Raw genomic sequence first — 23,358 nt, forward strand, 5'->3', positions numbered from 1 at the left:
ATCATCAACCTTTTATATCTGCATATGCACTTTTATTTGGTGAGTAGCTGCCATACTCCCAGCTCTGTAGGGATAAATGCCATCTGTGATTTAAATATTGTTCAGTATTTTTCTAATATGAAAGTTTCCCGTATTGTTAAATTTAGTATAGAACTTGAATGCTGCCAGGGATTTAATAAGAACTGAAATATGCTGCAATCCAGAAGTGGGAGTGCCAGTGTTTTGTAAATGTAAAAAACCCCAAAAAAACGATACAACTTCTATTGTTTCAATCCATAAATAATTAGTATAATGTACCTTAAAGCATCCAGTTTGGCACTTTATTCAACACACCCTATACATAATAGCACGGATCATACATGTCTGTAAGCTGTAAATCCAGGTATTGCATGTCAGAACAGCTTGTACCATCTGTATCAATCACTACCATAATTGCAAGCCCAATTATTCAAGATTTCAATACTATACTGCCATCCTTCCAGTTCCATGCATGTATTAAGGCAGCGTATCCAATATCATGCAGACACATTTCTTAGTCCAAGATTTTGCTAAAGGGTTCCTCAGCAAAATCCTTTTAAGCCCACTCTAATTTTGGGAATTAATGAAACTGCCTATTAGTCAGTGCCCAACTGGGTCCCTAAGCAGTCACAGGGCTGTGCCCTTGATTATGATACCCCTAGACTGCCATCTGACTGTACTTTGTTACTTATAATTCTTATTGTGAGATTGGCTTGCATCACTGCAGTTCAATTTATTAAAGCAGCTTCCAATAAAAGGAAATGTAGTCAATATCTTCAGCAAGGTGACATTTTACTGAAACCGTGCAAATATCTTACATAAACAATCATATTTTAGCAAGTGTTATGTAAGTGGGAAGCAGCATCACAGTAACACCCCAAAAGCAAGGCTCATTTCTTCTCAGAATGTGTCTTTCCACTCTCTACAGGGTCTACTTTGTGGATTTGTTTGTGCTGAATGAGACTTGTGTTATAACTGAAGCTTTTTAAATTCCAGTTGTCACATTCATTACACTGATATGGCCGGACATAAGTATGCGTTTTCAAATGGACGTTAAGAATACCTATGGCTTTATAGCATATGTTGCATCTGAAGGGTTTGTCAATTTCATTAGTGGTTTGGAATCCGGGCACAGACTTCACAGACAGAAAACTGCTAAGAAATTCATTGCTTTTTGATGTCTGCACACTTGACACGTTAGTGCTGCAAAACATCCCTTTTTAAGCAATTCTTGGGATACCTTTGGTGTATTCATGGAATTTATAGTTATTAAAATACAGGTAATCTGGTGGATACAGACTCCCTGCATTAGCCCTCTTAAGCACGATGGAGAGGAGACTTTCCTTCCCTTTTGTATTGCTTTCTGGTCTATGGATTGTAGGAAGCTTTTGTTGTCCAAACGGCAGGTTGTCATCATTAGAATTTTCCTCGTTTGAGAAATGTTCCAAGTAGGTTTTCTATATTGGCGATTTGACAGGAGTTGTTGCGCCATTCCCCTCTTTTCTGATTGAATCATCAACTCCTGCAGGTTGAAAGCACGTCTAATTATACACCAAAGAGTATCTACAGATTTTCAAACAAACAATAGAAATAAATGATTTCATTTTATAAGATTTTTTAATCTAAAGGCTGCACTTATGTGACACATATGTACAGCAGGCTTTAGTCATATAGTGGGGTTTATACAATATTACTCAATCACAGACTGTGCACCTCCCTGACACTGTTGCTCTAGAAAACCTATTGGAAGGTATAACACGAAGCTGACTATTCCTCCTTAGTATGGACCAGATCTGTCATCTTGCAAGTGGCCGAAATGATGCCAGAGTGTAGAGAACTTTCGGCGTGTTCTTCTTCTGCCATGCAAAGCTCTTTTTGTTATGACCAAATAACTAAATATTTGTCTCCAAAATGACTGTGTCTTGTCTAAATGAGCTTTTGCATACAACAAGCGACTCTGTTTGTGGCGTGAGTGCAGAAAGGGCTTCTTTCTCACCCTGTCATACAGATGTTCTTTGTGCAAATTGCGCTGAATTGTAGAACGATGTACAGATACACCATCTACAGCAAGATGTTCTTGTAGGTCTTTGGAGGTGATCTTTGGAGTTGTCTCTAACCATTCTCACAATCCTCCGCATATGCTGCTCCTGTATTTTTCTTGGCCTGCCAGACCTGGGTTTTACAGCAACTGTGCCTGTGGCCTTCCATTTCCTGATTACATTCCTTACAGTTGAAACTGACAGTCTAAACCTCTGAGATAGCTTTTTGTAGCCTTTCCCTAAACCATGATACTGAACAATCTTTGTTTTCAGATCTTTTGAGAGTTGCTTTGAGGATCCCATGCTGTCACTCTTCAGAGGAGGGTCAAACAGAGGCACAACTTGCAATTGGCCACCTTAAATACCTTTTCTCATGATCAGCACAGCATTAAAAAAACAAGGGGGGATATTTACTTAAAGGAGAACTATACCCCAAAAATGAATACTTGAGCAACAGATAGTTCATATCATATGAAGTGGCATATTAAAGAATCTTACCAAACTGGAATATATATTTAAGTAAATATTGCCCTTTACATCTCTTGCCTTGAGCCACCATTTTGTGATGGTCTGTGTGCTGTCTCAGAGATCACCTGACCAGAAATACTGCAACTCTAACTGTAACAGGAAGAAGTGTGGAAGCAAAAGGCAGAACTCCGTTTGTTAATTGGCTCATGTGTCCTAACAATAATAGTTTGTTTGTATGTTTGTGTGCACAGTGAATCATACGATCCCAGGGGGCAGCCCTTATTTTTTTAAGATGGCAGTTTTCTATTTATGATTAGCCACTACTAAAAAAAGTATATTATTATGAAAATGGTTTATTTACATGAAGCAGGGTTTTACATATGAACTGTTTTATGCAATATCTTTTTATAGATACGTACATTGTTTGAAGGGTATAGTTTTCCTTTAAGTGTGAAAAATTCTAATTTGACAAACCTTCAGCAAATCAAAAAATTCACCACAGCATTGGCAATTTACTAAGCTGCAAATAGGGTTGCCACCTGTCCGGTATTGACCCAGACCCGCTTTTTTGAAGGGGTGTCCAGGTCAAAACTGCCTGCCTGGTTTTTAAATTAGAAAAACCTGGCAGGATTCCCTATGATTGACACAGCGATCGGTCAATCGCCCTTGATATCACAACTCCGCTCCATCACGGCCCCACCCCATCCCGGTTTTAAACAGGCCAAACGGTGCAACCCTTGATGCAAATACATCAGATTTTAACTTTGCATTAATGAACATGCTTTGCTTTTTGCCAGGCATAATTCCACCATTGTGAAAATTCAGAACATAGACGACTGCAGTTATTTAGGAAATGAAAGACACACTGCTTACTGGTAGAGGGAAAACAGCATGTTTTGCTTTCTTCTTCCAGGCTACTTATATATGGATCTTGATCTTTTCTAAAAACAAATATCCATTACCATTATAGTTTATAAATCAACAGCATATTTAAAACTGCTGACCAACAAAGTTGGAGAATCAAAAAGCATAAAATAAACTCAAGTCTAAAGGTCAGAGGCCTAGCTAATAATAAAATCTTACTATTACAATTATTCTTTTGACATACCTGACCTTTGACCATGTGGTATATATTGTATTATTGGCATACTACACTAAATAAAGCTGATTATATAAACTATAAGATACATTTGTTTGATAAGGCTGCCAAACCAGCAGACCTTCAGCAAATTTCTGGTGGACCAATCTGGGAAGATAGGATAGGCTAGACACAGGGCAAACAATTGGATGATAACAGAGACCTAGGAATACACACTGGAAAGGACCACATCAGCATGGCAATGCAAAATGTTTTTTTTTTAACCATTCGGATAAATTTTAGACCAGATATAGGTTGGGCACAATGTTAAGAAGGTCCTATACATGGCCAACATATATGTGCACCTTAAGTTGGCCAGGACTGATCTACTCCGTCACCAGCATACATGAAAAAAGTGGTGTGAACAGTGCTAGAGACGAATATGAGAGAATGACAAACACACTACAACTTTTAAATTAAGTAAAGGTGGCCATAGACGCAAAGATCTCATTGTGGCTAGCTTTAGGCAGATCTAATTATAGAAATCCACAATACAGTCACTAGTATGAGAAGATGTGGCAAAATCCAGTGGTCCCCCAGACATGGCTTCCTTCAGGTATTTTATCCAAACATGCAGTAATAAGGTCAGAGTATTATTTCATCCACACAGCAGTGTGTATATACATTGGGCACTTTTTTGCTAGGAGATGCATCTAACCAACTGATATGGCACTGTATTCCCATTCATTTCAATGGACGTGCAAGGAATATATGATCATACCACTAAAAGTTCCTTTCTTTCCTGTAAGAATTGAAGTAGATCCAACTGAATTATAAAAATAAGCAGTTATACACCTAGCGAGATTAGAGTAGTGTGGATTTCCCTCCACCAATCACCCAAATCGCTGCGGAGCGCTGATTAAGTATTACTCAGGAGTCCGGCACCAGTAACATCAATTTTCGGCTTTATTCAGACGCATATGAAGCTTACATCGGTGGGTGTGCAATTCTAGCGCGTTTCGTGCCCTAGGACTGGGCACTTCATCAGAGTAGGAGGACAGACAACTCCAGGTGAGCTCCGCCATTACCGCATCGGCAATTGATGTTTGCATTTTTAATAGCACAATCTTTCTTCAATCCCTTGAAATGCGATTCCTGTATCCTTTTTGAAAGCAGTGAGAATTGCATGACATTAACTTTATTTACTAAGGCTTGTGACTCAAGTGATGGACAGAGGCCAGTGTAGGGTAGGGATGGAAAATCTCAGTTAAATAAGAACAGTAGTATGCTATAGAAGTAAATCATATTTACCAACCGTTGTCTCAATCATCACAGGGGATGATGAAGCTATATATAGGTCTTCATTTGTCCTTTGATCTAAAATGACCCAACAAAAACCTATGATAAGAAGTTTAAACAAACAAAGCAAAAAGATACACTACACCTTCGGATGAAAATGGCACTTTAGGGTCGGGGCTCCCTAAAGTGAGGCAACTTCGGAAAACTTTTCGCACCGAGTGCCATCCCACCGGCGATTTACATTTTAGCTGGCGGGAAGGCAGTTCAGGGAGATTAGTCGTCCCAAAGAAGAGTAGATTTGTCACCGGGCGACTTATCTCCCTGAATCTGCCTGTGTGCCCTGACCCTTAATGTTCACATTTACCAGACTAATTTTGACAGTCATCAGGAATCTTGTCTTATCCATGAACCAAAGACATATTAAAGGGATGGTTCACCTTTAAGTTAACTCTTAGGGGCAGATTTATCAAGGGTCGAATTTCAAAGTGGAAAATACTTCGAAATTCGACCATCGAATTGAATACTATGAAATTCGAAATAGAATTCGTAGGTTTTTTTGCATCGTACGATCGTATGATTCGAACGATTTTTTTTCCCTTTGATTACAAAAAACTTTAAAAAAAAAATGCTCTTGAAGGTCCCCATAGGCTAACATAGCACTTCGGCAGATTTAAGTTGGGGAAGTAATGAAGTTGAAGTTTTTTTAAAGAGGCAGTACTTCGATTATCGAATGGTCAAATATTCGAACGATTTTTACTTCGAATCTGAGTCAAATTAAATTGGAAGTCGTAGTATCCTATTTCATGGTCGAAGTATCCAAAAAATTACTTTGAATTTCGAATTCACTTCGACCCTTGATAAATCTGCCCCTTAGTATGTTATAGAATGGACAATTCTAAGCAACTTTTCCTTCTTCTGACTCTTTCTAGCTTTCAAATGTGGGTCACTAACCCCATCTAAAATAACAAATGCTCTGTAAGGCTACAATTTATTGTTTTTGCAACTTTTTATTACTCATCTTTCTATGCAGGCCCTCTCCTATTCATATTCCCGCCTCTTATTCAAATCAATGCAAGGTTGCTAGGGGCATTTGGACCCTAGAAACAAGAGTGCTGAAATTGCAAACTGGTGCAAATTGCAAATTGTCTCAGAATATCACTCTCTGCATCATCTACATCGTACTAAAAGTTAATATAAAGGTGAACAACCCATTTAAGATGACCATACAAAAGTAGGTTTTTGGCCATCAACTTGGCTATCCTTCAACAATATAAACGAGAGGATGTTCCTACATATGACGAGTATTAATCTAATATATATATATATATATATATATATATATATATATATATATATATATATATATATATATATATATATATATATATATATATATATATATATATTGGGATTGACTGCCATGATAAGCAAAAACAACTATCCTGGAATAAGGCACAAGATAGACATTTTTTTACCCACACTGCTATCAGTGTATGGATGCTGGATTTTCATTTGGAGGGGTGTGTGGACTTGATGGACTTTGTCTTTTTTCAACCCGATTTAACTATGTAACTATATGCAGCAACGTTCACAAATTGCAGTTTTCGTGCAAATCATCTTTCCTCCCTAACAATGCAGTGATCTTTCCCATAATTTTCCCACAGAGCCTACAGCAGACGCTTGTACTGCCAGGGTTTTTATATTTGAAATACCACACTACCTTATTTCTTTTCAAGATTTCTCGGCTATCCATAGTTGGTGCCATGTCTTCACATGTGATGTGTTACGGAGTCTGGTTTTCCTTTAAAATAAAAAGGGGGAAATGATCAACTTACAAATACATTAAATTTACAACAACAAAACAATAATCTGGCAGCAGTTAAAGGAGGTGTTCACCTTTGAATGGACTTTTAGTATGATGTAAAGAGTCACACAAAACAAGAAAGTCAACATTTTCTTTACTGCGCGTGGTTCATTTTCCCCCTTTCCCCCTCATTTACATATGCAAATTAGGGTTCGGATTCGTTCAGTATTCAGCCGATTCCTTCACAAAAGGTTCAGGAATCGTCCGAATCCTGAATTGGGTGCATCCCTAATATAATTATATACCTCGCAAGGATCAAAATGGAGTTCTTTCAGTTTCTCTGTTTGCCTTCTTCAGCTCACATAATAACACAAAGGGTAGAATTATTATATTTAAAACAATACACAAAGTATGTTCAGCACAAGCCCTATTTATTGTACTGCAAATTACAGGGAACAGGAGCTGTTACTTCAAGTTATGGGTGACCCGTGAAAAATATGCATGAGTTTGCATTAGGGTTGCACCGAATCCAGGATTCAGTTCGGGATTCGGCCTTTTTCAGAAGGATTCAGCCGAATCCTTCTGCCCGGCCGAACTGAATCCTGATTTGCATATGCATATGAGGGAAATCTTGTGAGTTTTTGTCAGAAAACTAGGAGATAAAAAATGTTTCCCCCTTCCCACCCCTAATTTGCATATGCAAATTAGGATTCGGTTCGGTATTCGGCCAAATCTTCTGCAATGGGGTTTGGCCAAATCAAAAATAGTGGATTCGGTGCATCCCTAGTTTGCATGTAATTTTCCCACCAAAGTCTGAATTTTTTCTTGGTGGGTACAGTTTTAAGAGTTTATAGGGATGATGAAATTTGCAGACTTTATGTGGCTTATTTATCAAAATTGAAATATCTGAGTATTTTCTGAAAACTACTTCGACCAAATCCGAACTGGGTTTTTCCCCATATCAATAAATCTTTCCGAAAATTTCCTGTGCCCGAAAACTACGAAATCTTTGGATTACTGCATGAAAACATGCACAGATATGGATACCTTCAGGACTTCTCCCATTGACTTCTACATGAATTCGGCAGGTCTGAGTTGGAGTAATTTTTTATTCAGACTTTTAACACCCTTGGGGTTTCATAAATTCTGGAAAAAAAAAATTCCCACTTAAAATTTGGATTTTATAGTTTAAAAAAAAAAAACCTTGAATTTCTTGAGTTTTTGGCATTCAGACTTTAGTAAATAACCCCCTAAGTGTTTGTACAGACTGTGCTAAACTGTTCTACTGTGAATGTGCACAGACTGGGGCTGCCAGGATATGCCCACTAAAATACAATCCATGGTTTTCAGAGGAGCACTGGCCCATGGGCTGAGGTAGTGATGAGCTGGTCAATAACCAGTACAACAAATGTACATGCCACATTTATACATGCAGTTAAACTGGACTGGCACAACTACAAGTGGGTGAAGCTCAAAGTTAGCAAACCATGAAGCAATGCAGTATAGCTGGAGCACATTTAATAAAGAATGATTACTCCACCCAAAAACTGTTACAGGTATGGGACTTGTTATCCAAAATACTCCGGATCTGGGGTTTTCCAGACAAGGGATCTTAGATCTCACCATTTTAAGTGTACTTAAAAATTAGTCAAACAATTAGTTGATTAAATAGCATTGTTTTGCCTCCAATAAGGATTATCTTTAAGTTAGGATCAAGTATAAGGAACGGTTTTATTATTATTACAGAGAAAACAATTGGATCATTTGATTAAAATAGTCTCTATGGGAGATGGCTTTCCCATAAATCGGATAACGGGCTTCTGGATAACAGATTCTATACCTGTATCTGCATAATGAAAGAAAATTTAATTCTAAGACAACTTTGCAATATACATTCATTAAAGGGCAAGTTAAAACTGAAATAAAATTTTGTCTTGTAAAAAAACAGAATTCTAAGACACTTTCCAATATACAAATAATTTTATTGCTTTAAAGTTATTTGTAAAAACAATTGCTATCGAATGCAGCATTTGCTTAAAGGAAAACGAAACCCCCAAAATGAATATTTAAGCAACAGAAGAAGCTGGGGATGCCAAAGTCCCATTTTTTTTCTGCACTGAACAGCAGGAAAAAGATACAATGTTTCTAACTTAATTGGCTTTTGGCAGAGAGCCCAGAACAGCCAACAGGTGCACTTGGAAACATTTGTAACAATTTCAGATAAGTAACTGTAACAATATAAGATAACAGGTCTCTTGGGGAAACTGTGATTGACAGTTTAAAGGGCAATTCACCTTCATTAGCAAAACTGTAATAAATGGAAAAATAAAACACAGAAATGTGTTAAAACTTTCATAACCCAGACCTACAGACGCCCTAGGCAACTCTGCCGGGCTGGCACCGGCTCATCGCGAGCATGTGCAAAACGGTAGTGCAAAAAGTGCAAATTTGCGGGGAAAGACATAGGGTAGGCGACAGAGGAGGTACGTGCCTGGCGCCCCCCCAGCTTTGCACCATAGGCACGTGCCTACTCAGCCTACCCCTTGGCCCGGCCCTGCCAAATTTTGTAAAATGGACATGATAATTAGGGTGTGTGGTCACAGAAAGGGGCGTGGTCAAAACAATTATGTCCCTCTTTTTATTTTCAAAATGTTGGGAGGTATGGCCTTAAATCACAGGCCAGCACCAGTTCCTAGACCCTGCAGTATAATCTGGCAGCTGTCTGGCCTTACAGTGCCTGTTAGAAGAGGAGGAGGAGGAGTGACTTCTCTGCGACCCCCCCCCCCCATCTGCCCTGACATTGAGCCGCACCACAACAACATGGGAAGAAAGCTAATTAGGGAAGGTTTGGGAGGGAGCTCCTTCCAGCCTCCAGTTGCTCCATTTCAATATCAGCAACAGAGGCTTGTGGGAGTTGTAGTTGAACAGCAGCAGACAAGACAGTCTAGCAATGATAAGCCTTACACCATCTCAGTGCGTACTGGCCATGGCTATGAATATGTATAGCAGGGCGGCCCCCGCAGCACTGAGATTATTCAGGGACACAACTCACTCACAGGCACAGCCTTCTTTTGGGCGCTGGCCGACAGCTGACTGCTAAGGAGAAATATCCAGTTCCACTATGCCAGGACTACCCAGGGACAAAAACGCTGAAATCCATAGAACTACACATCCCGGCATGCCCCGCGCGACTGCTTCGCGGAACAACAATTTTATTGAGATCCAGTTTCACTAACGCAAAAAACAGATTCTCGAGCGCCACCTTATGGTGGATTTGTAGAATTCACCCGACCAGAGGCTGCATCTTTTCCGGCTCCCTTATTTGTTGTATCATATTATTATTAGCGTTCCTTTCTATAAACCCACAGTGGCGCAGTAGGTGCGCTGTATAATATACGTCTCTGGAAAAATTCCAGAGAAATGTGACGGCAGTATGAAAATCTATCACTGGTTATTGTAGCCAGTGATAGAAAGAATGGGCCCACAGTCGGCTTATTGCCCTACCTCTCGACGCAGGCACAGACGACTCAGAATATTCGCTGCAAAGGATTCTGGGTAAACGGATATCTGGCCAAGGGAAGGTTCATTCATTCAGGGGTGCAGGAGATATGTGCCTATATTATCCTTCGTGCAAAGAAGCAAGTGTCACTGCTGTAATAGCTAGAGCCCTAATAAAGCAAGTCAGGAAATCTCAGCAGAACCATAGGGGGCGCCTCTACATGATCCAGGAACCAGATTGCTGTGTACGTAAAAGTGTTGCACACATCTGTGCATTCTACAGCACCAATGCTTTATGACCCGGGGATTGCTGGCTCACCCACAGGTCTGGATTGGCAGTCCAAATAGGCCACAGCATTTCTGGTTTAGGTATGGGATATGTTATGCAGAAAAAGCTCTGAATTATGGGAAGGACATCTCCCAAAGACTAATTAATCCTTAATGGAGGCAAACATCCAATTGGCTTTATATAATGTTTAAATGATTTTAAAGGGGTTGTTCACCTTTGAGATAACTTTTAGTATGATGCAGAGAGTGATATTCTGAATCAATTGGTTTTCATTTTTTATTAGTTAAGGTTTTTGAGTTATTTCGCTTTTTATTCAGCAGCTCTTTAATTTGCATGTTAAAGGGATACTGTCATGGGAAAACATTTTTTTTCAAAATGAATCTGTTAATAGTGCTGCTCCAGCAGAATTCTGCACTGCAATCCAATTTTTTTTTCCCATGACAGTATCTCTTTAAGCAATCTGGTAGTTAGGGTACAAAATTACCCTAGTAACCATGCACTGATTTGCATAAGAGACTGGGATATGGCTAGGAGAGGGCCTGAATATAAAGATGAGTAATAAAAAATATTGGCCATTCTATAACATATTAAAACTTACTTTAATATACTTTAAGTATGGTGATCCAAACTGCAGACCCCCCTTATCTATTAAACCCAGGGGCATAACTACAGAGGAAGCAAACCTTTGCTGTTTCGGGGGGGGGGGGCAGGAGGTACTGGGGGCCCCATTAGGTCCTAACTAATGATCATATGCATCCTCTGCATATGTTGGGGGCCCTAAAATTTATTTTCTATGGGTCCCAGATTCATTTAGTTACACCACTGATTAATCCCCAGGTTCAGAGTATTCTGGATAAGAGGTCCTATACCTGTACAACAAGGCCCAAACAGCCCCACCTGTCCAATAAATGACTGTCTATGGGAACTAACAGCAGCCCCTCTAGCAGTTGCCAGAACTCAGATTGCCAGTCTGGGCTTGCTGGCAGAGGCATTATTTTTTTTAGCTCACTAGTGGTACTGCACATCCATTGCATCTAGTCAGAGGAAGTACAAAAAAGAAAAAAATGAAGGACAATCGAAAAGTTGCTTAGAAGTAGCCATTCTATAACATACTAAAAGCTAACTTAATGGTGAACCACCCTTTTAAAAGCACTTTGGTGAGGTCAACAATCAGGAGGATCTTACACTACTTTGACCACCGACATGGCAGGCTAAATCCAATTGTTAAGCACAAAGGGCCAATGCTTATAATGAGTAGCCTACAGCAATGTGCAACCATGATCCTTGCCCCATGGGATTTTCAAGCTTGTCTCATAGATACCTTGCCAATGTTGGGTCAGATATCTGTTAGGCAGGTCAATAAAAGGGCCCCATACATGGAAAGCTTACTTAGTTTTAAGATACTGGGTGGCAGCTTTATTGACCAGTGTAGGGACAACTTCTTTGCCTCCCCCACCCACTATTTACTTATGCCACGGTTGCTGCGACCATGATTTTGGGTTTGGGGGTGTGGCAAAGAACCGGTTGGCTGGAGACCCTGTTTATTCATTGTTGCTTCATCCTATTGGATCTCTGCACCTCTCCCAAGTCCAACATCAAGATTGCTGCAATCATAGCAAAGAGGGATGACACTGGTAAGTAAAGGGCAGCTGAGGAACGCAAGGTTTTCATTTTAAAAAATAGATCCAGTGTTAGAGAGTGTCACTGACATGTTACTACAAAATCTTGGCATGTGTCAGTATTGCTTTATTTATTTGCAGTGGTATATTTATAAAAGAGTGTACCAGATCACCAGAGTCCACTAGTGTGATATTCTGCCACTTTCCATTCATTTCCATGGGATCTTTACAGGCATAATTCTCAAAGGGTGAACTTTCACCCATTGATAAATACTCTTTTAAAAATCCAGTAGAAATTAATGGAAAGTGGCAGAATATCACACTAGTGGACTCTGGTGATCTGTAGCTTCACTCTTTGATAAATATACCCCTTAGACCCCATACTCACAGCTGGTGCAGTAAAAATAAAGGGCCAGTTAAAACATGAGCCCATTCTTCATTAGCATTGAAGGGTATTTAAGTCCAGAAACAGCGTTAGAACCTTTTCATGGAAGTTCTTAAATTATCCATTTATTGTATTGTGCTTATCTACCCGTAGACTTTACTTAAGATGAAGGCGGTTTCTGCTGTGTGCCAAGTACTCGTTTGCTGGTCAAATTAGCGTTTCCGAAAGCCATGACTGAAATTACTATGCAGGTATCGCTTGTACTTTTCAATTACAATTAAAAACAAACGATGTAGGTTTGATACATCCCACTTGAAAAAAAAACTGAGGGGTATTACTTGCAAGAAAACAGAATAAAGTTAAATTCAGAGGTCTCCCTGTAATTCCAACATGGAAGTGTTCTGCCCAACCAACAAAAATATTTATAAACTCACCTTGGAAAAGCCCATCAGTTCAGACTTATTATTTATCACTGTATATATATCAGTTGCCCAAAAGAACAACTCATCTCAGCTATCCAATACCATAGGATGATATGGTAATGTTTCCTTTCCCCCCCATTCATTTGATTAGTAATGAATTGATATTAACACAACTAAACCTCAGGCCCACTCCCCTAGGTTATCTGAATCAATTAGATTCTTTAAATAGTTTATAAATTTTAGTACAACTGTATGGGAATTCCAAGACTCATATATTTTTTCCATTTGTTCCGTTAACAATAAACATAAAAAGACACCCCTACAAGTGCTGAATATTATATATTAGGTTTTGTTGGTAACTATGAATTTGCACAGATAAGCTTATTTTTGCATGGGAACACTCAGTTGAAATATGAACATTTAAATCTCTTTCCAGACCTTCGTGACATTTGATGATGTTGCAGCATACTTCTCTGAAGATGACTGGCAATGTCTAGAAGAATGGCAGAAGGAACTGTACCAAAATGCAGTACAAGAGATTCATGGAGATCTACTTGCCATGGGTAATTGCGTCTCTAAACAAATGTGGACGTGTATGGCCTTTATTAGGTGACTGCCTATCCTAAGCATCCCTTCTTTTCACTCGTGCCTGAATGCTATATGGGAAAGAAGTAAGGTCTAACGTTTTATATCCAACATGGAAAATATACTTTTATTTTTAAGCGTAACATCTAACAGTTCTGTTTGTCCTTCTAAATATAACTCTCCGACTGCAGTTACAGGAAATGACCATTTTACCAAATTAATTACATAGGCAGTTAATAAAACCTGAAATAGCTTTGAAACCAAAAAAATATGTAGTGCAAAGTGCAAACCTGCTTAGAAAAGCATCCTGAGAAAATGTACTTTTTTGAAGGTTTACTTATCTTTTAAAAAGCATAAAAGAAGGGCATACCATATTCCTACCCTGCATATTTCTTTAGCTTAGGGCCTAAAATAAACTGCTGAGGTAACTTTCACACAAACATTCAGTCTATAGCTCCTACCAGATGTCATAATTTATAGTAAAATACTAACTTCCATACTAACCATTTGTACTTTTTAACAGGTTCTACTATTTGTACTTTTTAACAGGTTATACTATCAGCAACCCCGATGTTCTGGTTAGAATCCAAAATGTAGGAACTTCTGATTTCAGTGAAAATCAAGATTCAACTTTAAGTAAAAACTGTTGTAATTTCACTCATGAGTATTGTTCTATTGATTAAATGAAGTGAGTGAGGGAAGTGCCTACAGTGCATTCAAATATCAACAATATCCTACTTGAATATTGGCATTGATGTGTGGTGGACAGTGGGATACATATAATTGACTAATAGGTCATATCATTTCGGGAAAACGTAGGCATGAAAGTCAATATATATATATCTAAAAATGCATAGATGCTGGTGCACACAGGGAATTTTTTCTTCAAAGTCATGAATTTCTGGTAGCACCAGGGTAAGTAACTCAAATATAGGTGTGTGGATGTGTGCAACAGCCTTGAACTCTTTATATATATATATATATATATATATATATATATATATATATATATAATCACCTTTTATCGTGAGTGCTGGCATCCCCTCGAAAGTGTGTCGAGGGGATGCCAGCACTCACGATAAAAGGTGATAAATCGCCTGGGTGCATGATCAGCAAACTAAATGATATAAATCGAAGAAAAGGATCACTCACAGGACTTAGAAAAATCAATTAAAAATTTATTTAAGAACTATGGACTGACGTTTCGGCCCGTCCAGGGCCTTTCTCAAAGTGTCTTTGATCTACACACATATATTATATTACGAGTTAAGCAGCAGGCACACACTCTAAGTGATCAGCTTCCACTACAAGAACAAAGCTGTAGAAAATCCACATTAGGTATGTAAAATATTAAAAGGGCATTGTCATAAAAATAATGTTTGTATTGGTGATCAAAAATAAGATTAATATACAGAAATGGGACCCATTATGTAGAATTGGGGACCTAGGGTTTTCTGGATGTTTTGTTTTCAAAAAGGATTAATTGTATCTTTGTCTGGATCACATTTAATCATTACAGAGAAAAATGAATATTTTTATTAAAATTATAAGCCCCCTTGTTGTGACAGTAGATTCTTATGCTCACAGTTCATAACTAGGTTACAAAGATATGAAAAGTTAGTCAACAACCCAGCTGTAGTTCCTATAGTATCCAATACACATAAACACACCCAAATCTCACTGTAAATGGCCTTCTTGTTGGATCTCTCTCATAGCAAGGTTACAGTACAAATTTGTTTGTAGATTAGCCTTTATGAATCATCAATACAAATTCGGCTGTGAATTGGTTTTCTAAAGAGATTTCATAAAAAAAAAAAACGGTGATACTCTTTGTGTGTGTCAAAGGGTCTGACTATAAGGCCATATAATTCCATGGAGGGCCATGACTTTGATTATCATTTTATCTTTATATTTTTATAATATTAAAGATGAGGACTGATGTTCCAACAGTCCCTTGGCCAATACCAAGAAAACCATTTTTATATGCTGTATTGTGGGTATGCTCACTGGTGGCCTCATTTATACAGTCAGATTTGGCTTGTCTGAACTGTTAAAGTATCTTAACAGGGGGTTTGACTGAATATGTATCTGTGTGTTCTTTCTTTAAACTGACTAGAAACAGTGAATAAGTCTTTCTCTCGACTGCTGTATAGAGGGATATGATTTCCCTTCAATTAGAGGCACATTTATTAAAGGTCGACTTTAGAATTCATGTGATTTTTTTTTTTTAACTCTAATTAATTCAAATATACTCAAAATTTAATTGGGAGGTGATTTAATAAAAAAATCGAATATATAAATCGAATATAAATCGAACAAATATTAAGAGACCCGAAAACTCAAATCGAATTTGACTAAACTATAAATTCGTTTTTTCTCTCTGAAAAAGATTTGAATGTCAGGAAGGCTAGTGACATCTTCAAATGGGTCACTGGACCTCTCCCATTCACTTATACATGCACTCGGCAGGTTTTAGGTGGCAAATAGTCAAATTTATACAAGGATCAAGGTTTGATAAATCTCGAAATTTGAATTAAAATTCGAATCGAGTTTGGATTATTCACAATTCGAATTTGAGAGTTTTGACTATAAAAATTCTCAAAATAGTCAATCTGACCCTTAATAACTCTGCCCCTTAATTTTATTCATAATAGAAATGTCTTTTTACATTTTGTTAAACGTATTCCATTCCACTAACAGTTACATTGTTCTTCAGCAGGAGATGGGGCTACAGGAGGTAACATGGAGGATGATAATGATGATGAACAGCTGCCAGAAAAGGTCAAGGAAGACATCTTTGAGAAAAATAAACCAAAATCTGTTCCAAAGGAATTACCAAATGAAGGTAAAAAAGATGAGGAGGGAGTGGCTTGAACAAATCCAACTGAAATGGATCAGAAAATATCAGTTCCAAAGGAGAGACTATATATTTGTTCTTTATGTGGAAAACGCTTTGGTGGCAACTCCTTGCTTGTCAGGCACATGAGAATCCATACAGGAGAGAAGCCATTTGCTTGCAATCACTGTGACAAAAGCTTGTGATCTTATGACTGAAAGGAAGCAAATCCAACCAACAATATTCCAATATGTAGTGGAATGCAGAGGCTTTAATAGTATTAATATGAATACACTGGGTGCTCCAATCATTTTAACCATTTGACATTTAATAAGACCACCAGCAATCCTATTGATATCAGCGCTTATCCACTGCAACTTAATGTTTGGATATGTCTGTTAACGGTCACTATGGTGACCTCTATGACATCACAAACACCGTGCTGCAAGCAGAGTCAACCGCAGGAGCCATCATTAATTTCTTGGATATCGAGAGGTAAGCACCTTTTATCAATTACTCCTCTATATCTCATACCTGTTTGGGGTTTTAATGTTCACCTGAGTGCTAAGCGTGCTTTAGGCATCACTTTGGTTAATGTATGCTGTTTCTTTAGGTTTACATTTGAGTTAGATGGATGATTGTGGAAATGGGAATCTATAGGCTGAAACATTTCTTATATTTATTGACATACATCAAAAAATCCTACCAAACACACCAAAATGTGTTTAGTTCTTTAAAATCATGTTTTGAAAGTTCCTTCAGCTTACTATAATGAGAAGTCATTTTGCCTCTTAAATCAAGTCTAGCCCTAGGAGCCATGGGCCTAATAATGTTGTTGTTGTTTAGATAATGATAAAGGCTGTTTTGTAACTTATGCTACTATCATTTTGCAGATTTTTAAAGAGTTTATTTTGTTATTATCATAAATGCGAGATTACCAACAACCATCAAGATCTAGTACAAGCACTACACATGTCAACCGACAGGAGGCAATATGCCCCATATGTATGGAGAGGATAGAGAATATCTCCCACCCAGATAACTGCATACATACATTCTGCCACCAGTGCATAGTGAAGTGGGCAGAAATCAATCCCGTGTGTCCCCTGTGCAGAGAGCCCTTCCTGACTGTGCAAGAAGGGGGGACAGAGTTTACGGAGACAGAGGACACTTCTTCTTCTGTTGGGACTGAACTCAGTGAAGAGGAGCTGAGAGATGAAAGCCCAAGCTGTTCCTATGTTACAACGGAGCAAGCCACGACCTCAGCTGCAAGCACACAACTAACCTCTAGTGAGAGTTCAGATGAGGAGCTGTCAAGTCTTTCAGATTTCTCTGAAGATGAATGTGACTCAAGCCCACCTCTTAGTAGTTATTTGTCACATGTAAGCTCCCAGTACAGAGGTGTGTGCAGTGATGCACTTACAACTGGCACTCAACACCATCCTGCTAACACAGCAAGTGGGAAGAGCACTAAGACGACTCACCACCTGGACAATCAATCTAGGGAAAATCCTAATGGTGAGCACTTAAATGCCAAGAGGAAACGCCCAGACCATCAAGAAGCAGTAACTCCACAGACATCACGCATGTCAAGTTCTGAAGAGCCGCTTGAGAAAAAGACCAAGCAGGAATCTTGCCCTATACCCACTGGGCAAATGACTGAGTTTCAAGCTGAGCCTCCTCTACGTGAGAGGCATGGTCAGAATAGGAAACGTGGATCTGACCACACTGAACGAGAGTTTACGGAGACAGAGGGCACTTCTTCTTCTGTTCGGACTGAACTCAGCGAAGAGGAGCTGAGAGATGAACGCCCAAGCTGTTCCTATGTTACAACGGAGCAAGCCACAACCTCAGCTGCAAGCACACAACTAATCTCTAGTGAGAGTTCAGATGAGGAGCTGTCAAGTCTTTCAGATTTCTCTGAAGATGAATGTGACTCAAGCCCACCTCTTAGTAGTTATTTGTCACATGTAAGCTCCCAGTACAGAGGTGTGTGCAGTGATGCACTTACAACTGGCACTCAACACCATCCTGCTAACTCAGCAAGTGGGAAGAACACTAAGACGGCACACCACCTGGACAATCAATCTAGGGAAAATTCTAATGGTGAGCACTTAAATGCCAAGAGGAAACAGCCAGACCATCAAGAAGCAGTAACTCCACAGACATCACGCATGTCAAGTTCTGAAGAGCCGCTTGAGAAAAAGACCAAGCAGGAATCTTGCCCCACACCCACTGGGCAAATGACTGAGTTTCAAGCTGAGCCTCCTCTACGTGAGAGGCATGGTCAGAAAAGGAAACGTGGATCTGACCACACCGAACATACTCAAGCAAAGCGCACGGCCCCAGAGAGGCAGCCACCCACCAGACCCCCAAGATCAGAAGAGGAGGATGATTCATCTGATGAGCCTGGGCGCTAGAGCAGAAGGACTACTACTTTGCTAATCATTCATTTTGTATTTTTAACCTTGGATTTGCCTAATTTGGCACAAAAAATCTTTTTTATAATTAGGTTTTCAGCATTTACTTGCCTGTTATTGTTGTTTTCATATTAAATATTACTGTAATATTACATCATCGGCCATGTGTTTCTTTTCTTTGTCTTGTTTTTGTTCAGTCCCTATGAATGACATGGAAAGATTTGGTTTGAAACAAGTTGATTGATCAGTCTTTCTTCTCTTCACATAATGTACAATTTTTTAATTGGAGATTTGTGAATCTTCTCTCTGTTTTAGTTTTAATTCACGCCCCCTTTTCTCGTGGGAAATAACGTCAGAATAACAGAATAAATCTCAAGTGGTAAGGTATGAGCTGCCTCTTTAAAAGGATTACATGCAGGAATTCTAGTATTCCCCATAATGAGTATGGGAAATACTAAACTACAGGTAAACGGCATAACTTAAAGCACAGGTATTATATTGCTTAGTTGCACAGGCAATCCAGTGAAGCCCCACACTTTTCTCTTATATCACACATAGCATTTGTATAATGGTGGAAAACTGCCAATGAAAACATTCCAGTGACGGCTTAATTTGGATCATATGAATTAAATATGAAATGTTAGCAAACAGAGATGCCATTAGGCATTTTCTGGTAAATACAGGCATCTCCTTATGACATGAAGAACAACTAATTCTATAAATTCATATCTAGCACAGTTCATCTACCACTGTCAGTCATTTGTTCCATAGCTTGTCTTTCCCTTTTCTAAACAAAACAATGGAAGATGGCACTTTTACAGTATACACACCATGTAGGAGGCTGCATAATCATAAATCTTCATGAAGCCTCTATTAAATTCGACAGGGTAAGGTAAAGAGACTCACACAATGTTGACCACACATGCTGGAATGGCCTTACCTTTGGAGGGTGCAAATATCCATGTGCCGATGCTATGAAGGCCCTGTATGCAGTCTTTCTTAGATGACTGTAAAGAAAGTTGAAAACAGTATTAAAGTCCATGAAGGGCCAGGTCTTAAATATGAATTTCAAATCTGTTATTATAAATAGCTATCAATCACAGATATGCAAAATAAACCAAGCATTAAGCCCTTCCTGTGCAACAGACACACTATCCACACCAGCATGGAAGTCTCTAGTAACAAAATGACATACATGATACATGAGTTGTGCATACAAACAACTAAAAGCACAGATTTTCTGTAACGTTATGGTATGGATTACCAGCATCCTCAGCCAACCACACCCAACCCTCCTGTAAATTACTACAGAGTGTGGTGTCTAAAGGAGAATTAAACCCTAACAAATGCCTACCCTACATAGACCCCCAGCCTAAATGTGTTACCCCGGGCAAATGCCCCTAACATTTTTTAACTTTAGGGTTGAATTTTCCTGTAACCACTGCCATCAACATTAACTTGTCACTGGGGACCAAACACCCTGTTTAATGCTGTTTCTTTGGCTAGCATTGCACATACAGAAATGGGACCCGTTATGCAGAATGCTTGGGACCTGGGGTTTCTGGATTTTTTTGTTTCCAAAAAGGATTAATCATATCTTAGTCTGGATCAAGTACAAGGCACGGTTTAATCATTACAGAGAAAAAGATGTTTTGAAAAATTTAAGCCCCCTTGTTGTGACAGCAGTTTCTTAGGCTCCCAGTTCATAACTAGGTTACAAAGATATGAAAATGTTGTCACTCACCCCAAATCTCACTGTAAATGGCCTTCTTGTTGGGTCTCTCTCATAGCAAGGTTACAGTACAAATTTGTTTGCAGATTAGCCTTTATGAATCATCAATACAAATTGGGCTGTAAATTGGTTTTATAAAGAGATTCAATTAAAAAAACTGGTGCCCCCTAGGAAGGCCAACCCTCTCTGTAGATCAGGGGTCCTCCACACTTTTTTTTACCCATGAGCAACATTCAGATGTAAAAGGGGTTGGAGAGCAATGCAAGCATGATCCGGGGTGGTGACAAATAAGGACTGTGATTGGCCATTTGGTAGCCCTATGTGCACTACCAATGTCAACCTACAAGAGGCTTATTTTGGCAGTACACCTGGTTTTTATGTAACCAAAACTTGCCGCCAAGCCTGGAATTCATAAATTACCACCTGCTTTGAGGCTACGGGGAGCAACATCCAAGGGGTCGGAGAGCAACATGTTGCTCACCAGCCACTGGTTGGGGATCACTGCTCTGGATGTTCCACAATTAGAGTACCACTGTACGCTAAAGGTTTTCCAACTGGGGCAGTGGCGCTTTTTAGTGGGTACCCCTTGTGAATGGCTAACAGGATAACAGGATAACATTTAGGGTGACTGCTAGTTTCTAATTCTTTTAAATTATTTGTCAGGTATTCACAAACTTGGGGTGGGGGGGCTTGCAGTGTCTGGAAGATCCGTCACATTCTGCAGCCAAGAAGAAGAGATCATCATTGCCTGCCTTCAACACAAACATCAAAAAAGAGCCAATGGCTTCGTGTGTGTGTGTGTGTGTGTGTGTGTGTGTGTGTGTGTGTGTGTGTGTGTGTGTGTGTGTGTGTGTGTGTGTGTGTGTGTGTGTGTGTGTGTGTGTGTGTATATATATATATATATATATAGAAAATTATACAATGGGTGCCCCAGCACTCTTAAAAGTATACTTGCTGTGTTGGTCGGTGCTCGCTCCAATAGGAGACGCCGTCACATCCCCACATCAAATAGAGTATGTAAAGAAGAAGCAGCACTCGTCAATTGCAAAAAAGTGTATTAAAAGATCAGAGCATCACTCAAGGCAACGTTTCGGACAACATATGTGCCCTTTGTCAAGCCCAAAAAGAGTTCTCTCAGCTTATCACAGGTATCACATTATATAGGCAACAAACAGGAAATGACCTCAAAATTTGCATATACACAGGTACAGAGCATTATCATATACATGTATCTATGTTTCTATAGATACATGTATATGATAATGCTCTGTACCTGTGTATATGCAAATTTTGAGGTCATTTCCTGTTTGTTGCCTATATAATGTGATACCTGTGATAAGCTGAGAGAACTCTTTTTGGGCTTGACAAAGGGCACATATGTTGTCCGAAACGTTGCCTTGAGTGATGCTCTGATCTTTTAATACACTTTTTTGCAATTGACGAGTGCTGCTTCTTCTTTACATACTCTATATATATATATATATATATATATATATATATATATATATATATATATATATATATATATATGTTAGTTAAGCAAGCCCTGGAGTAATGTGCTATATTTTCATGCATTTTAATTTAAGAAATACTGTTGTCACATATTTTGTCATTATTTTTAATTCCCTTGTTATTTTATACAATGTATAAATGCTGTACATTGGTTCTGTTTCCTTTGTTTAAAGGAGAAGTCAACCCTTTAAGAAAAAAACCTGTACCTCCCACCCCTCCCTCCTCCCCCCAGCCTAACTGCCCCCCCTGGGGAAATGCCCCATACTTTATACTTACCCCTCTGCGCAGAATCTGGCATTGGAGTTCCACGCAGCGTCTCTGTGGGGTGGGAGGTACGGGTTTTTTTCTTAAAGGGTTGAATTCCCCTTTAACTTTGTTAACTTTCCCACTGTGTTAAGACATTAGAAAGTGCATTAGAAACACAGAAGAGGCACATTTTGAATGTGTCAGACAAGTGCTAGGTCACTAAGAACTGGAGAAATCCCACCACTTAGTGCTCATTTACCCAACTATTTCATCATTGCTGCACTCTAAACCTTGTGCCATATTGCAAATCCAGAAAGAGGTGCAAAGAGCAGTACTGGCAGGTGCAAAGCAGCCCTCCCTAAACTGCTTTCCACGGAACATAAGGCAAGGACAAGACTCCTTTATACCTTGTGCTCCCTAACTTGCATGTCTGAATGATATGAACGTTAGGAAGGAAGGAAGGTGTTGAGCTCTTGAAGCTTTTAAATAATGGGTTCATATTTTTGTGCTGTGGAGAAATCTTTTCAGCTACACTGATCTCCTATAGCAAGTCCTACAGCAATCCAGTCCTTTCACTGCAACTGTTGCCGATTGGTAGCCATGAAGAACCGGAAGAAATTGGATTTTTTCCCAGAAAGTTAAGCACAATACAAAAACTGTGATACCGCGTTAGCCAGTAGCAAAAATAACAAATAAAAAAACAAATAGAAAAAAAGTATTGTAGAAGTGATACCTATATTGGCTAACAATAAAAATACATTGCAAGCTTTCAGAGCACCAAGGCCCCTTCGTCAGGCAAAATACAAATGAAAGCTAGAAAGGCACAGCATATATTCTGTTAGATCAGTGAAAGGTATTTATGGGCAATAAATTAGGAAGTTACAGATAGATAGAGATCAATTGTAGAGATAATACAATGAATTAGGGTGGGTTGCTAATAGTCCAGGAGTCTGGATTCAGTCAGGTCACATAGTGGGACATGAAACCTGATGCTAAATAAAGGCCCTGTCTTAATGCCTAATTCATTGTATTATCTCTACATTAAGGGGCACATTTACTTAGCTCGAGTGAAGGAATAGAAGACAAAATACTTTCGAATGTTTTTTTT

The 23,358-nt window shown here is 39.0% G+C and overlaps 1 protein-coding gene and 1 long non-coding RNA gene across 3 annotated transcripts; one reads left to right on the forward strand and one right to left on the reverse strand.

Annotated features, from left to right (window-relative positions):
- Positions 1-793: 793 nt before the first annotated feature.
- Positions 794-10,582, reverse strand: LOC108696568. Of its 2 annotated transcripts, none has more exons than XR_001932290.2 (4): positions 10,211-10,582; positions 6,623-6,703; positions 4,919-4,980; positions 794-1,540 (listed from the first exon to the last, which is right to left on the reverse strand). It is a non-coding gene; the product is annotated as an uncharacterized LOC108696568 (long non-coding RNA). The 2 variants fall into 2 exon arrangements; XR_005962562.1 differs by lacking the exon at positions 10,211-10,582 and adding an exon at positions 9,763-10,175.
- Positions 10,583-12,442: 1,860 nt separating this feature from the next.
- LOC121395476 (dentin sialophosphoprotein-like) lies at positions 12,443-18,760 on the forward strand. The gene is made up of 2 exons (XM_041569047.1): positions 12,443-13,482; positions 16,221-18,760. Exon 2 carries the CDS (start codon positions 17,267-17,269, stop codon positions 18,758-18,760), a length of 1,494 nt encoding a protein of 497 aa, XP_041424981.1. The 5' UTR covers positions 12,443-13,482; positions 16,221-17,266.
- Positions 18,761-23,358: the final 4,598 nt, after the last annotated feature.

The sequence above is a fragment of the Xenopus laevis genome, chromosome 7L (genome assembly GCF_017654675.1).
Source record: "Xenopus laevis strain J_2021 chromosome 7L, Xenopus_laevis_v10.1, whole genome shotgun sequence".
NCBI lineage: Eukaryota > Metazoa > Chordata > Amphibia > Anura > Pipidae > Xenopus > Xenopus laevis.